Raw genomic sequence first — 17,357 nt, forward strand, 5'->3', positions numbered from 1 at the left:
AGGCACACATATGGATGCTCCTAGACACTACTACACAAGCGTGAAGCCGCAGTAAGATGGAGATGGGAGTATCTTTCTAACGTTACGTGACATTCAGATATTTTGTGAAATTTAGACAAAATAACGACCCTAATACTCAAGTAAGTTAGTTTATGTTGCTTTGATTTTATTATTATTTTTAGTCTTTTGCAGATTATTCCTTTTCGAGACAATCATGTTCAAAACACATTGGACGCGTGAATTCCTCGGTGTCGCTGGTGTCAATGGTAAAACACCCTTAAAAACAGATCCTCAGAATTTCTTTACAAACAGATCCGTTTAGGAAAAAGTTTGTAAAAGTAACTCTCATACATCATTTTACTGTTCGAGAAACATGATTGGATTTTAAATGTGACTTCTGATTAGTCCCTTCTACTAAACTCAATTCCTGTTGGTAGTTGGTTTGATTGATTAGCTAAAAATATTTAAATCAAACTAAACTAGTTATCCATGTTTACCTGAACTGAACTAACTTAATCCAACTCTGTCGTTCAATAGAAGAGACAAAGAAAAATTGAATGGCATGTAAAGTAGATTTAACTCGCGGGATAACATACTTAGCCGATCATTTTAATAAGTTGGATTGCACTTTGCACATGCTATGATGCTAACCCTGGATATAATCTGTCCTGCGTAATTTGTGAGTTGTGGTAGGGGGAGGTAGGTGGATGTCAGTTCAATTTTTTTTAAATTATATTTTTTTAATTCTAAGTTTTCAAAAGTATTTATATAAATTCAATTTCTTTTGTTTTTAATTTATATTTGTATTCACCTACTCTCCTCTCCTCTCCTCTCATTACATTTACTTTTCTTAACAAGATATTTTTCTTGTTATTTTTAATTTTCATTATTTCATGTCTACCCACCATAAAATATGATAAGTTAACATTCTAAGTTCTAACCCATTTCAAAAACTAAAAAACCGACCCTTTTTATAGGTTGACTGTTGGCAAATTTAGTTGTCACATTTTTTTTCTAACGATTTAACTTACTCATATATATATTTAGGCTTCCAACTCAAAACACTATTAATTAATTAAAAAAAAACACTCCTGTTAATTGATTTGTTTAAGCAAATCCTTATTTGATATAACTTATTTCCACCCTTATTTAACATGGTTGTGCTTCCTTCTCCTCTTCCCAAACCTACTAAAAAATTACAAAAGAGTACCCTGAACCTCAACAATAACCTACCTTCCTTTACTCTTCTTTTCTGGCCTATCCATGCCAAGTGTTGTAATTAGAATTTTACATTTTTTCTTAATTTAATTTAAACATTTTTGGATGCATTTGAAAGTTTCAATTCTCAACCTCAGAAGCATTATTCCATTTCCCATTAAAGAATCCCAATTTTTGACAATTGAGCGACCACAAATGTTGTATCACCAATCACTATCAACTAGTGGTTTAACTCGCTCTCATTAGGCAGATAATTGAATTCCTATAAATTTAGTTAGTATTTCATGAATCAGATTATGAATTTTAATCAGTATTGAAAATATTTTTTTAGTACAAATGTTGGATAGAAAAAAAAGAAGCTAATTTCTCAAAGTTATAAGCTGCCTATCACCTCATCCCATTAGATGAAAAAGAAAAGTACGAAATAAATTGCTGCAAACGAATGTGACATGCTCGTGGAGGAAATTCATTTTTCCCTCTAGAAAACATATCCACCTCAAGAAATGCAGGAGCCCACACATAATAAAGGCTACACATGTGTAATGATTTGTATCCTTCATGAAGGTACAATAATTTTTCCCTCTAAACATGCACTAAACACTCGAACTTAGGCTAACCGAAAACAATCACACGTGACGTGTATAAAAATTTATGTAAAGAAAGAAATAATCCAGTTTAGTAGGGTAAAATAGGGGACAATGGCTTCCAGCACCTCCACAATTTTTTTCTTGAACCTTTTCAACCTTTCTAAAAGCCTAATCTTAAAAATTCTAATCTGGAATGTAATTTTATATTCTGGATTAGACTTTCTAGAATGTAATCCGTAATGCAAATTTTAACATTTCGGAATGGAGTGCAAGAAGCAATTTCAAAAATAAAATAAAATTGGACCATACATTTTGGACCGAGCCCATCGCGCGCACAATCACAAAAATAAGTTAGTTAAGTTGAAGGCTCGTTGGCAACGTCGCAATAGAGAGTCACAATTTCAATGGCCGCAGAAATTTGTGGCGGGTCTCTATTCTTATCCGTTAAAACTCAACTGCAACTGCAGCAGCGAAACCAGCAAAACGTGTTCTTCCATGCTCAACGTAGCAGAACGCGAAGAAGCACTACCAGATTCCACTCATCCAAACGCTGCTTTAGTTCTTCCGCCTTTCCAAATGCGTCCGCGTTTCGCCGCGGCGCCGTGTGCCAGGTCGCCAGCACCGACTTCGAATCCGCCGCCAAAGCCGGAGAGGATCGTCTCTCTAAGGTATAATCGCTACTACTCACTATTTCTCGTGTTTTTCCCAAATTAGCCCTCGTTCGTAGCTACTAGTACAAGCTCGTTTGGTTCGGTTTTGGTTTTCAGGTGCCGGTGCGTAATATAAGGAACTTCTGCATCATTGCGCATATTGACCACGGGAAATCCACGTTGGCGGATAAGTTGCTTCAGGTTACCGGCACGGTGCACCAGCGAGAGATGAAGGATCAGTTTCTCGATAACATGGATTTGGAGAGAGAAAGAGGCATCACTATTAAGCTCCAGGTTCCCATCTTTTCCTAATTCCTTATTAGCTTATATTATCTTAATTTCGTACGAGAGATTGGGAAATATGATTTTGAAAATGCTTTTTTCGATATTAAGATATTTGTGAAAGTATTTGACTAATTTTGATCATGGCAGGCAGCTAGAATGCGTTATGTGTTTGAAAATGAACCTTATTGCTTGAATCTAATAGATACTCCGGGGCATGTTGACTTCTCGTATGAGGTATGCAATGTAGTTATACATATATGCTTCTTTATCTCCTATTATTTTGCAGCATGTTTTGTCGTTTCGTTTCTAACTTAGGTGCTACAATCAGATGTAACACCTATATGGACCTGGAATGGTGAAACTTAAGCTTCTTGTCTATGTTATCGTGTAGTGATTTCAATAATTTATTGGCATAAATAGCGTGTTTTGGAAGATGAATTGTTTTTTCGACACAAGAAACTGAAGACAGAGGACGGGCAACAAATTTGGGTGGCATTCTATTTGATTCCCGCCTTCTTTTTTTAGTCTCCATCACCTTTTGAGAAGCCATTCTGGAAAATTTATTATCTTCGTTTTTTTTAGCTAATTATGCGAACAAAAACTGCTTTAAAATATAAATAAAATGCATTAAATCCGTAGCATTTCAGAATTCAGAATTGTCATTTGGTCTTTCTGAATGATATTTCCCTCTCAATTGAGTTCAAGTGTTGCATGTGGTTCACTATCTTAAATTCACCCCCCACCAAGAACATTATCTTTTTTCTTTCTTTTTGGGGCAGTTAAGCCCCCCAGAACATCAATATAATAATATGATTGTGACTATTCATCTGTGGCCAGGTTTCTCGGTCACTCGCTGCATGTGAGGGTGCTCTTCTAGTAGTGGACGCTTCTCAGGTGAATCTTGATTTAAGCTCTTCTCCATTCTGGTTTTATGGCCTTTATCATGTGAGGGTGATCTTGTAGTAATTCTGGTATCTGCTTTTCCAAAAAACTGTTTTCAAATCACAGGGCGTTGAAGCACAAACCCTAGCTAATGTTTATTTGGCTTTGGAGAACAACCTGGAAATTATCCCTGTAAGTATGCCATTTATATTATTCTACTTTTAACTTAATTTTTATATTAATTTACTGAGATACTCATTATCCTTTATTGATGCTATTTTTCAAATAATAAACTCAAATTGTGGATGGATTGTTGTTGTCTTATCTGTTTGTTTTTTCATCACTTTTCTCAAGTTATAAATTTATGAGATAATATGTTTGTATGTGTTGCGTGTGTGCATGTTTAGTAACACTAGATATTGTGTAACAGGTTTTGAACAAAATAGATCTCCCAGGTGCAGAACCAGATCGAGTAATCAAGGAGATTGAAGAGGTTTATTTATCAACTTAGACCCTTGATATCATCATACTCTTAGTCTTAATTTTTCAGCTTCAAGGGGAGATAGTCTAGGATCCTTCTCATTTAAGTTTGTTCTTTTATGACACTATAATTTTCTTTTTTTGATAAGGAATTTATTAAGATAGAAAAGGAAGATAAAGAAACAGGAAAAGAAATCCTAAAGGACACAACCAAAATAAAATGCTAACATAAAATAAGAAAACGTTTGTGTTATTTGATTGGAGCATACCTGTACTGATCATTAACCTAACATTCTAAAGTCTTACCATTCCTAGTTTAATTATTAGTAACTGGAATGGTTATAGTTTACACATCAGGAAGTATAAAATTTGAGAATGTTAAGTAGGGTTTTCTTGCATGAGCATTGCTGCTGGTTTCTTTATTTATTAATTCTTGAATCATTCTTATGTAGATTGTAGGTCTAGATTGTAGCAATGCGATTCTCTGCTCTGCAAAGGTTTGTTATTGTTCTTTCATTTCCTGTTGTTTTGTCTGGTTATATATATATATATATATATAAAATACACACACACATACATATACATGTAGCTACATAATGAAGTTACTTTTTTGCTGTAGGAAGGAATAGGTATAATTGAAATTCTCAATGCAATTGTTGCAAGAATTCCCCCACCTGAAGATACATCTAAAAAACCATTGAGGACTTTAATATTTGACAGGTACTCTTCATTTTTTTCAAATGTACTAATCCATTTTATCATATATGTTGGCAATACTCTATGGATCCACATGGATTATCATTTAAGATTTGAATAACATTGATACCACGAAATAATTTTATTAAGGTCCCTACAATGTAAAAATGATAACATAGACACTTCAACTGAGACTAGGTAGTCCTATTGTTTTTTTTTTTATCGGCAAAAATAAATTATATTATATATATAATCAGTACCAGCGGTACTATCAGTTCAAGGATCTAATTTCTATGTCTAGGGCTCATCTTGTACTTTAGTTTATTCTTTTTCCATGTAGTTTTGTTGTTGTGTACTTAGCTTAATGCAAGTTCAGAGACCTTTACTTTATACATCTAGTTGCTATACGATTACTCTCTCTACATAGACATCCTTAGATGCAATAATTTCCAATGTTATTAAATAGCCCTTATAGTCCCACCATAACACTAATGTGGCATTTCTTGACCCCTCTGCCATAGGCAATTTGTGAAGGGAGGCTCTCTATGGCAGTGCCATAGCTGCAATGGTGTGTTTATATGGCAGAATTTTGTCCTTCACCATATTCTGTGATCCACCTTTGATAACCTTGGTATTTACATGGATAGAATTCCTTTAGTATGTATATGGCAGAATATGGCAGATTAATCCCCCTAGTATGTTGTGTCAACTAACATTCTTTTACATGCGGTATTTATACTTCATGCACTCATATTTATTATTTCTTTACATGCAGCTACTATGATCCATATAGAGGTGTTATTGTATACTTTCGAGTTGTAGATGGGACTATAAAGAAAGGTGACAGAGTTTATTTTATGGCTAGTGGGAAGGTACAATACCTTTCCTATTTTTTGATTCCCTATTTTTGCCAACAAAGATTTAGTTTGGTGGTGACAAACTATCAGTATAGTTGCCTGTTCATACTTTCATTCAACATTTGTTAAATCTTTAATATGACTGCAAACAAATTCAAACAAGCTCTAGTCTATCATTGGTGAAAACTTGGTCATTATGGTGACTACTGACTACTAATATTCTTTGAACTAATCTGATTACTAAATTACAGGATTATTTTGCTGATGAAATTGGAGTTTTGTCTCCTAGTCAACTACAAGTTGAAGAATTGTATGCTGGTGAGGTAAAATACTTCTGAATGGTTTAATTAGCAGGGTGATGTATTTCATATTGCGTATGGTATTTTTGTTTTGTCTCTTTCCTCCTCCTTCTCATCACTTATCTTATGTACACTCACTATGAGATAAAGGAATTAAAAAAATACAAGACACAATGCATGGCACTGGTGTATTGTTTCTCCTGAGTAACTTTGTGTCTGTCTCTGCATATTTTTTGCTGGCAAGACAATTCGGTTCAATGTTAAATTCATTATTGTCGTTTTTATTCTCTAAAGAAAGACAAAATAAACATTTTTTATTCATTCTGAACATTGATATCTTGTGTCGTGCTTTTGATAGGTGGGCTATCTATCTGCATCAATAAGAACAGTAGCTGATGCTAGAGTGGGTGACACTGTTACTCACTATGGCAGAAAGGCTGACAATTCACTCCCTGGATATGAGGAAGCCACTCCTATGGTGTTCTGTGGCTTGTTTCCTGTTGATGCTGACCAGTATTTATCTCTTGTTGACCCTCTTCTTTCTTTCTTAAGCAAAAGAATTGTAATGTTACTCTTGAATGTATCTGGAACTAATCATATCCTTATTATCATTTGTTGTCAGATTCCCTGATCTGCGTGATGCACTTGAGAAGCTGCAACTCAATGATGCTGCACTTAAGGTTATACTGATATGTTGACAAATAGTGCATCTTTTGTTTCTAGACTTTTGCCAAAGGATCATAATTTGCTTTTTTCTATATATGCTATCACCTGTTAGTTGTAATTTGCTATTCAATTATAGTTTTTCTTGATTTAGTTATAATAGCTTTTTATCAATTCAATTTCTCTTGTAACTTTTTGATGTTTATTAAATTATTCAGTTGTACTTTTGAATTAGTTTTATTCATGAATCTGCATGCACAGTTGCTTGACATTTTGTGGATTATAATATATATATATATATATTAACTATCTTAACTTTGGAACCAAACATAGTTTTTTTCCTTAAATATCCATGTTTCTTACAGTCAAGCTGACAATGGTGGGGTTAGTGATTAATTATTCAAAGATTTCATTCTCTTTTCTGGTTTACAGTTTGAACCTGAGACATCGAGTGCCATGGGATTTGGCTTTAGATGTGGGTTTCTGGGCCTTCTTCATATGGAAATTGTTCAGGTTCGAATATGTTGGAGCATCTACTCTTTGGCTTTCATAGGAATTGCTTGAATGTTCTTATATATGGCATAATTGACATTCTGATTAACTTTGGAAACCTGGTCTTATCTTACAAGTTCTTTACATTACAGGAGAGACTTGAGAGAGAATACAATTTGAGCCTGATAACAACTGCTCCAAGTGTCGTGTACAGGGTACACTGTGTAAATGGTGATACTGTAATTTCTTCTCATTCCTAAGTTCCCTTTCTATGTAATACTTTATTTTGCTGAACTATTCATTAAAACTGATTTGCCTCTATTTTTTAAATATATATCATATTAATGCAATCATTTTGTCTGAATCACAAAATCCTTGAAGGTTGAATGCTCAAATCCATCTTTACTTCCTGAGCCTGGAAAAAGGAAATCAATTGAGGAGCCATTTGTTAAGGTTATTTCTTGCACTTTGTTCTGTTTATTGTTCACCTTGTTCAAGAGTTGAAGCAGTTAGGGCTAAACATTTTAATTCACATGTTCTCTCTCTCTCTCTCTCTCTCTGTGTATTTGTCTTTATTTGGAATTAATGTAGTTGTGTACAGATTGAGATGCTTACACCAAAGGACTACATTGGTTCACTTATGGAACTGGCACAAGAAAGAAGAGGGCAGTTCAGAGAAATGAAATTTATTGCTGAAAATAGGGCATCAATCACGTATGAATTACCATTAGCAGAGGTAATCTCTTGCATTAGTTCTTGTCTATTGACCCTAAAAACTCGTGCTTCTGTTTAACTAGTTTTGGCTCTCAAGTATCTGAATCTTTTTGAATGACAATTTTGTAGATGGTTGGTGATTTCTTTGACCAGTTGAAGTCGAGAAGTAAGGGTTATGCTAGTATGGAGTATACCTTTGTCGGGTAAATGTCTCCGAGAGCATAGTTTATTGATAATATTCACATAAGATTTTGTTGGCTTACAAGATACCGTTGACTATTGTAAATGTCCCTGATTATGTGGTGTAATCAAGGTAATTTTCATAAATAAATAAGACATATCTAATGTTTAGGGATTGTAAATTAATGCAGACATTGCCGCATTTTGTATTAATTTCTAGTCACGGGAACTCTTTCATGTCACCAAAAAAAAAAAATCAAAGCTTTTCCAAGGCAAGAATGATAGGTCTCTTTAGTTAATAGTTACCTATGGAGAAGTTAGATGAGAGAGAACAATTATAAACAGTTTTTTTTTTATGGGAAAAATTATAATCTCCAAAAACAATCCAATCCTAACAAACTTCTATACGAGAATTGTAATTCATTTTATCTCCTTAATTCCTTTTATGTTCTTTTCCTCTAAGTGCTTATTGAGAAATTTATCCAAATCATCATCTTGTAAATGCAGCCATATTATGTCACATAATTGCAGAAATATATTATTTCATGTTTTGAACTCTGTGCCAGAAGAGGATGACTTTTTTTTTTTAATATTTGAAGCACACAATACTTTAATGCTAATTAAAGTTATCCTTGCCTTTTATTAAATAAAGTCATAGTATTAAGTATGGACTGAAAAAGGTTGTCTTTCCAAAGATTTAATGTTCCGATGCTTTCTGATAATTAATTTTCAGGTACACTGAAAGTAATTTAATTAAACTTGACATACGGATAAATGGTGACTGTGTGGAGCCATTGGCTACAATTGTGCACAATGATAAGGTGAGTTATTAATTCTCTGTTTTTTTTGGTCTATATATGGGTGGGAAATAAATATATGTGTGGCTATATGTAAATTTCCTGTGCACAATTGTAGCCAATGGCTTAGACATTGGAAAAAAAAAAGTCTGTGAAACCAATAAGGGGGAAACCATAATTAGTATTCATTTTATCTGCTTTTATTTTTTCTGAAGAAAAAAAGTCTGGTAAAGCATTCTTTAACTCAGATTGCAATTGTCTAAATGCAAGGGCTTAGACATTGGAAAAAAAAATCTATGAAGTAATTTTCACTATCCAAGTATACCAAATTATACTTTTGTAGGCATTTGGACTGAAGAGGAATGACCCATAATTCAGTAATCAGAATAGTTGGTCGGACCTGTAATTCTTATTTTATTCAATGAGAATAATAAAAGAGTTGGTATAATTGTATAAAAAAAGAAAACTAATTGTTTTAATCATAGAAACATTTTATTCAGAATAGTTGGTCGGACCTGTAATTCTTATTTTATTCAATGAGAATAATAAAAGAGTTGGTATAATTGTATAAAAAAAGAAAATTAATTGTTTTAGTCATAGAAACATTTTAATGAACCTAATTCTGTGTTATTAATGAAATACATATATGGAAAAAAAATCCTTGCCCTCCACTTAATCTTCCCCATCTCACTGCTAAATCTTATTTAACACACTACCATCCTACTGTTTTGTCCCTTGCATTCACTTCAAGTGCTTTTGCCACATATTGCAGAACTTGGAAGTAAAGAAATATTACAAGATACTATTTTCAATATTTAAAAAATTGTGTCTTCTGCTCATTTGGTTTAATATTGCTCAAATTTTTTGAAGACTAGAAGCATGGTTATCAGCACTAGCTGCCATTTATTTCTAAGGAAATTATGTTTCACAGATACTCTTGTCTGCATAAGCTATGCTTCATGTATTATAGGCTACACCATGATAGTTAAATTTGGCTGCATATCTTGTGATTATACTTTTTAATTTTGATGTCAATAAATTATCAGAAAATCAACACAGGCTTGTATTTTCAGGCATATTCGGTGGGAAGGGCTTTGACTCTAAAGTTGAAGGAGCTCATACCACGACAAATGTTTAAAGTACCAATTCAAGTAAGGATTGTGTACTCTTTTAATGTTATTTCGTCAAAAAAATCAGCAGTCACTTTCTCCTTAGTTTTTCTGCTTTAGATGGTCTAACTTTCATTTTGATGTTTATTTTCTTTTTCTCCTCCTCTCACAATTATGAATAATTGCTTTAATTTTGTTAAAAATCATTAAACTAACCATGATAACATATGCTTGGTCTCTTTATTCTAGGCGTGCATAGGATCAAAAGTGATCGCTAGTGAAGCGATATCCGCAATAAGGAAGGATGTACTAGCCAAATGCTACGGTGAGACAAATGGCAAACCTTAGGGGTAGGGGGGTCTTGCATAAATTTGTTTAAAAATATTTAAACCATTATTGCCATCGGGATGCTTCAACAGTCTTTGGGCTGCTATTCTGTCTTAAATCTTTTAACTTGTTCGGTTTCCCCACATATTTTAAGATTTCTTGTCCCTGTGGCTCTCCATATTAAAAATGAAATTTCTTTTTCATTCAGATATTTAGAAAATAGATACTATGAACGATTTTTTATATTATATAGCATCCATCTTTCTTTCACTTTATTTTTCCTTGCCCTGTTCTTATTGCCTGTATTGCTTTTTTTCTATTTTTCTCTTGGATCTTCTAGGTGGGGATATTTCGAGAAAAAAGAAATTGCTTAAGAAACAGGTATGATCAGTATAAATTCACTATCATTTTTTTTAAGTTTATCAAAATGGATGTCTAGCTATGTATATCCATAGAAAATACAGAGAAGTAAGTATATATGTAGATGTGTGTTCTCAGTTCAGCTTCAATGTTATTTTGCGTTAACAAAGAAAATTTTTATTTGCATCGTGGAAATGCGAAATTATTTATATGCAATTGTTTTAATCCTGATTCATACCTTAGATTGCTCATAATAGTATTATCGTCTGTCTCCAACCAGGCTGAAGGAAAGAAAAGGATGAAGTCTATTGGTAAAGTTGATGTTCCCCAAGAAGCTTTCATGGCAGTTTTGAAACTTGAAAAGGAGGTAATATGATCGTGTTTACGTGTAAGTTGCAACATGATATGAAATTGTAAATATATTAAGAAAATATTAGAACCTTGATCTCCTTTTGTTCGGTATAATTATTCAAATGTTGTTATTGTATGATTCATAGTTGCATACAAGATTCTGGATCATTGATAGGATCTCTTTACCATTAAAAATTGAAATATTGTTTGTCAAGATCTAGTTAATGCCTTAATGGTCAAGACTTCGACTTATTTATTGGCAGAATTCGGGATCTTCAATTGGAAGTCTGTCTGTTTCAGCATCATCAAATATATGCAAGTTGGTCAATTCAGTTTTAGAGGGAGATCCTAATAAACGCTTGTGAAAGTTTGCCAATAAATTTTACCCAGAACAGAAGTACAAAGCTATCAATCAAATGCCAGTGTGCTACGTAAAATACTTAAAAAAATAAAGTTTAATGACTATGCATGCATTGATAGTTTTATACTTTCATCCAATTACAAATTAAAATTTGAATTATTTTAAGATGATTATTTAAAAGTTAACAAATTACCATTATAAGTTGTGATTGGATAACCGTATAAGATTTTTTATACTCTTAATACATAATCTTTTTTCCAAAAAATAAAATGGTTTAATTGTGTTTCTTCAAAGAACAAAGCGTGTGTGGTAACACCTTGCAGATTAAAATGATCTTTTTCTATTAACACATGCGCATTTATTGTCCTCTTTTAATTCGCTTATTTTACTTTTCATCTTCACTACATTTAACTGGTTTAAAATTGTCGGCGATTGAGCTCATCCAGCTTCAACAACTCAACTTTCACCCACACTTATCTATCATTCTTCAAATTCGAAGCCTCCTAGCTCGGAACTGGAGTGTTCGGTTACAACACTGCTATCGTGAAGGCAATGCCCCAGCGGACTGGTTAGCTAAGCATGGTGCTTCTAACGCACCTTTTCTCTCCGTCCAGCCTCACCTTGCTGCTTTTGGCTGATTCCTCTGGAGCTTCCATTGCTAGAACCTAGTTCTGTTTTCTGCTTGCTGTCTTGTATTTCTTACATGATAAAAAAAAAAAACTCGTTTAAATTTGGTCCACGTTTCATAATTGAAAGGAAATGAAGTGTAATTGATAAGTTGGATAGCCTTAAATGTAATAAGTTTTTATTTAGATGATGAACCAGTGTGTTTAAACTAATTTGTTGAATAAGTGTTCATTTTAATGAAATAAATAATTTTTTATTCTTTTAGTGTGTTTAAACCAAGAGAAAAGGCAATGCATTGTCCGTTATTTTTTTAAGCTTTAAATATGTGTATGATTTCTAATAAATTTTGTGTATGTTTTTTAATAATTTTTTTTTGTTTGTTTTGATTTCTAACAAAAAATTTCTTTAGTTCATGATAAATGAGTAAATTTTGTATTTGTCATGTGATAATTATTTTTCCTTTGTTGCTTGTCTATCTTTTTCTTTAGTTCATAATAAATTTTATATTTGCTTTTTGATAATTTTATTTATTTGTTATTAGTTCCTTTGAAAAAGACCAATAACAAAGGAAAAAAATTATTAAAGAATAAACACAATTGGTTTATTCATCAAGGATTAAAAAAATGTCAAGAATCAAAAATAAAATTATTATTTTATTAGGAACTCAATACAAAGAAAAATTTATCATGGAACAAACATAAAATTTGAATATTTATTGTGGATGACAGACTTATTTTATTCTTTTTTATGCACAGATAATAAAAAAAGTAAATATACTCTGTTCTTATTTCTTATGCACAGATAATAAATGCAATTTCTTATTTTTTTTCTTAAATTGATAAAACAAAAAACATGATCCAAATTTGCTTAAAGAACTAATACATTTTTTTATAATAGAATTATTTATAACAACCTAATTTGTATTCTAGTTAGTTCTATGTACATATATTTTTCTTGTTACTTAGAAGTAATATAATTCTTGAGATAGTTCATTTTTAAAAAGATCGAATAGAAATTTGTGAAATTGATAGAATACAAAACTGGCAAAAAAACATGTATGGCATCAAATTTATATATGGTCATTGCTGGCAGTTGTATATGCCGTTATTTTAAATTTAAATTTCAAATAAGAATTCTAGAAGATTTAAGAAGTTAAGATGAAAATCAGATCATTCAAGTGAATATGACTTTATTTCCCTTCATTCTAGAAATTTTAGGGAGTTAAAGATCAAGATATGGTTATTCATATTTAATTTAATTTTCTTCTTATCTTATCTTTGTATTTATTTTGTAATCAAGGTGGTTAGATCTCTCCTAGCCTTCTCTACCTAAATAACTCCTATCAATCAATAATAGGATAATTTTCTACTCATAAAATCCCATTATATCATAGCTTCAACTCTAATCCAATGTTAGCCACCATGTTTTTCACAAATTTTAGAGGTGTTAAAAGGCACATCATCATCATATATAGTTGATGCTCTATCCTTGGGTTCCAATTGAAAAGTTGAATGAATAACATGAAATTGTAATAAAATGAAAGAAAATTAATGAATAATATCAAAATCAAAAGTCACAAGTATACAATTACACAACATAAAAATTATAGAATTATGCCTTCAAAAAATTAGATAACATAAAATTATATAATTATAAAATTACATAACAAAAAATTCTAAAATAATGATCTCGAATTAGTTCAAGTTATAAATATGCTCAAATCTAATATTTGAATTGACATTATCAAACTTGTAATTTTAAAATTTGAATTGAACTAATGATCCGAAAGACCTTATATTTTTCTCTTCATCGGGTGATAAGGTTGATTAGACCTATATTCACTTCTAATTCAATGGTTTTGATTCAGGAAAAAAGATAGAATAAAATAAACAAACTCGTGTTATGTTAATATATTAGTTAACAAGACAAAAAGATATAATAAATTTATCCTATTACTTTATATTAGTAAAAAAAACATAGATGCAGTTTCATAAGAAATTTGAGTGTTATTCTCTAACAATTGGAATTTAATCCTGCCTAGGTTAGCTTTGCTATTCTTAGCCGGTCCCAAGCCCGGATAAAAGGAGAGGGTTGTGTTAGGCTTTTGACGGCCAACGTAAAACTTTGTCGAATTTCTATGGCATGGATCAATTACGTAATAATGTGAATGCTAGGTCGTTGCCCGGAAGCAACGCGCTGTATGGCTCGAGTACAGTGTCAAAAGAGAAAGGGCCGCTGCATCGCCGCCCGGATGTAGTGAAAAGTAAGCAAGGGTTCCCACATTTTCGTGAACGGGTGTGGATAAAGAAGCTAGTTCATGACAGGAGGATTCGCTTTGGTACATGGAATATAGGCACACTTACTGGAAAATCTATGGAAATAGTGGATGTTATGGTGAGGAGGAAGATCAATTTTATGTGCCTACAAGAAACAAAGTGGACAGGTGAAAAACGAAAGAATTAGACAACTCGGGATTTAAGCTGTGGTATACGGGAAAAATCAGATTAAGAAATAGGGTAGGGATTATTGTGGACAAGGAGTGGAAGAAGGATGTCGTGGATGTAAGAAGAGTAGGAGATCGTATCATAGCCTTAAAATTGGTAGTGGGACAGGACACCTATAATGTTATTAGTGGGTACGCACCTCAGGTTGGGTTAGCAGAACACTTTAAGGTAAAATTTTGGGAGGATCTAAAAGGGGTACTTCAGGATATACCCCAAGGAGAGAAAGTTTTCCTAGGAGGGGATCTCAATGGACATGTAGGTAGCGTGGCTAGAGGTTTTGAGGGGGTGCATGGGGGTTTTGGCCTAGGGGAGATGAATGGGGAGGGTAAATCCATCTTGGAGTTTTCGGAGGCTTTGGATCTTTCTATAGCCAATACATGGTTTAAGAAAAGAGCGGAACATCTTATCACCTACAAAAGTGGAGGGACATGTTCTCAGATAGATTTCTTCCTTATCAGGAAGTCTGATAGGAAGTATTGCTTGAACTGTAAAGTTATCCCGGGAGAGAGCTTGACTACCCAACATAGAGTTTTGGTCATGGATGTAAGAATTAGAGATAGGGCAAAGAGAAGAAGTCCTATGGTAGCACCAAGGATCAAATGGTGGCACTTGAAGGGTGAGAAACAAGGAATCTTCCAACAAAAGATATGGGAGGGATGGTGTGGACAATCACAAGGAAGTGCAAATGATATGTGGAACAAGATGTCCCAAGAGATTATTAAAGTGGCTAAAGAGACGTTGGGTGAATCTAGAGGTTTTGGACCTAGGGGTAAAGAATCGTGGTGGTGGAATGAAAGTGTTCAGAGCAAAGTTAGAGTAAAAAAGGAGTGTTTCAAGGAGTGGTCTAGGTGTAGAAATTCTGAAACTTGGGATAAGTATAAGATAGCTAGAAATGAAACCAAAAAGGCGGTGAGTGAGGCAAGAGCCCAAGCTTTTGACGGACTATACCAAGCTCTAGGAACCAGGGACGGAGAAAGATCTATATATAGGCTTGCTAAGGGTAGAGAGAGGAAGACTAGAGATTTGGATCAAGTAAAGTGTGTTAAGGATGAAGAAGGCAAAGTCTTAGTGCATGAAAAAGATATCAAGGAAAGGTGGAAGGCGTATTTCCACAACTTATTTAATGATGGATATGGATATGACTCTAGCAGTCTAGACACAAGAGAAGAGGACCGGAACTATAAGTACTATCGTCGGATTCAGAAACAGGAAGTAAAGGAAGCGTTGAAAAGAATGAGTAACGGTAAGGCGGTGGGGCCAGACAACATACCTATTGAAGTGTGGAAAACTCTTGGAGATAGAGGTCTTGAGTGGCTCACCAAACTCTTTAATGAAATTATGAGGTCAAAACGCATGCCGGAGGAATGGAGGAGAAGCACGTTAGTGCCAATCTATAAGAACAAGGGGGATATACAAAATTGTGCAAATTATAGGGGAATCAAGCTCATGAGTCATACCATGAAATTATGGGAAAGAGTGATCGGACGGAGATTAAGAAAGGAGACTCAAGTTACTGAGAATCAATTTGGTTTCATGCCGGGAAGGTCGACCATGGAAGCGATCTATTTATTACGGCGGGTGATGGAGCAATATCGCATGGACCAACAAGACTTGCACTTGATTTTTATTGACTTGGAGAAAGCGTATGATAGAGTGCCTAAAGAGATTTTGTGGAAAGCTCTAGAGAAGAAAGGGGTTAGGATTGCATATATTCGAGCTATCCAAGATATGTATGATAGGGTATCGACTAGTGTTAGGACACAGGGTGGAGAGTCAGACGATTTTCCCATCACAATTGGTTTGCATCAAGGGTCAACCCTTAGCCCCTACCTTTTTACCTTAATTCTGGATGTCCTCACGGAACAAATCCAAGAGAAAGCGCCGAGATGCATGCTTTTTGCAGATGACATAGTCCTCCTTGGAGAGTCGAGGGAGGAGTTGAATGAGAGGTTGGAAACTTGGAGACGAGCTCTAGAAACACATGGTTTTCGCCTAAGCAGAAGCAAATCGGAGTATATGGAATGTAAGTTCAACAAAAGAAGGAGGGTTTATAACTCAGAGGTGAAAATAGGAGACCATATTATCCCTCAAGTCACACGGTTTAAATATCTTGGGTCTGTAATACAAGATGATGGAGAAATTGAAGGGGATGTGAATCATCGCATTCAAGCAGGATGGATGAAATGGAGAAAAGCATTGGGGGTGTTATGTGATGCAAAGGTACCGATCAAGCTAAAGGGAAAGTTTTATCGGACTGCGGTAAGACCGACGATTTTGTACGGAACAGAATGTTGGGCGGTCAAGAGCCAACATGAGAATAAAGTAGGTGTAGCGGAGATGAGGATGTTGCGGTGGATGTGTGGTAAGACTCGACAGGATAAAATTAGAAACGAAGCTATTAGAGAGAGGGTTGGAGTAGCGCCTATTGTAGAGAAGATGGTGGAAAATAGACTTAGGTGATTTGGGCACGTAGAGAGAAGACCGGTAGACTCTGTAATGAGGAGAGTAGACTAGATGGAGAGAAGGCAAACAATTCGAGGCAGAGGAAGACCCAAAAAGACTATAAGAGAGGTTATCAAAAAGGATCTCGAACTTAATGATTTGGATAGAAGTATGGTACTTGATAGAACATTATGGCGGAAGTTGATCCATGTAGCCGACCCCACCTAGTGGGATAAGGCGTTGTTGTTGTTGTTGTATTCTCTAAGAATTGGAATTTCACTTCTATAATCTGCCTAATAAAATGTATACATTAAATTTTAAGTTATCATGATCAAACATCAATTCTTTCTGATTAAAAAGTAGTAGCATAAATATCTATAGAACTACATTTAAATTGTCCTTTATATTATCCTACTCAATTATTCAAAGTTATCTTAAGAAAATATTGGGAGATAAAAGGTAGAATAAGACATTTT

General features: G+C 33.8%; 1 protein-coding gene across 4 annotated transcripts; it reads left to right on the top strand.

Annotated features, from left to right (window-relative positions):
- Positions 1 to 2,131: 2,131 nt before the first annotated feature.
- LOC114410034 (translation factor GUF1 homolog, chloroplastic-like) lies at positions 2,132 to 12,106 on the top strand. Of its 4 annotated transcripts, none has more exons than XM_028373773.1 (23): positions 2,132 to 2,473; positions 2,573 to 2,749; positions 2,888 to 2,974; positions 3,578 to 3,634; positions 3,749 to 3,814; positions 4,053 to 4,115; positions 4,555 to 4,599; positions 4,722 to 4,822; positions 5,574 to 5,670; positions 5,907 to 5,978; positions 6,313 to 6,467; positions 6,577 to 6,634; positions 7,050 to 7,130; positions 7,262 to 7,348; positions 7,491 to 7,562; positions 7,711 to 7,845; positions 7,953 to 8,026; positions 8,737 to 8,824; positions 9,874 to 9,951; positions 10,159 to 10,234; positions 10,577 to 10,617; positions 10,877 to 10,963; positions 11,755 to 12,106. In XM_028373773.1, exons 1-23 carry the CDS (start codon positions 2,210 to 2,212, stop codon positions 11,944 to 11,946), a joined length of 2,253 nt encoding a protein of 750 aa, XP_028229574.1. In that variant the 5' UTR covers positions 2,132 to 2,209; the 3' UTR covers positions 11,947 to 12,106. The 4 variants fall into 4 exon arrangements, 3 of the variants coding, with proteins under 3 accessions (XP_028229574.1, XP_028229575.1, XP_028229576.1); XM_028373774.1 differs by lacking the exon at positions 11,755 to 12,106 and adding an exon at positions 11,211 to 11,426; XM_028373775.1 differs by lacking the exon at positions 11,755 to 12,106 and having other exon boundaries at positions 10,877 to 11,199.
- The last annotated feature ends 5,251 nt before the right edge of the window (positions 12,107 to 17,357 follow it).

Source organism: Glycine soja, chromosome 4 (genome assembly GCF_004193775.1).
Source record: "Glycine soja cultivar W05 chromosome 4, ASM419377v2, whole genome shotgun sequence".
NCBI lineage: Eukaryota > Viridiplantae > Streptophyta > Magnoliopsida > Fabales > Fabaceae > Glycine > Glycine soja.

Bases quoted from the DNA above. Each gene is read 5' to 3' on its own strand.
- LOC114410034 (XM_028373773.1), top strand. From the start codon at position 2,210: ATGGCCGCAGAAATTTGTGGCGGGTCTCTATTCTTATCCGTTAAAACT. The intron at 7,846-7,952 runs GTAATCTCTTGC...ACAATTTTGTAG, and splicing joins ATGAATTACCATTAGCAGAG to ATGGTTGGTGATTTCTTTGA. The intron at 9,952-10,158 runs GTAAGGATTGTG...TCTTTATTCTAG, and splicing joins TGTTTAAAGTACCAATTCAA to GCGTGCATAGGATCAAAAGT.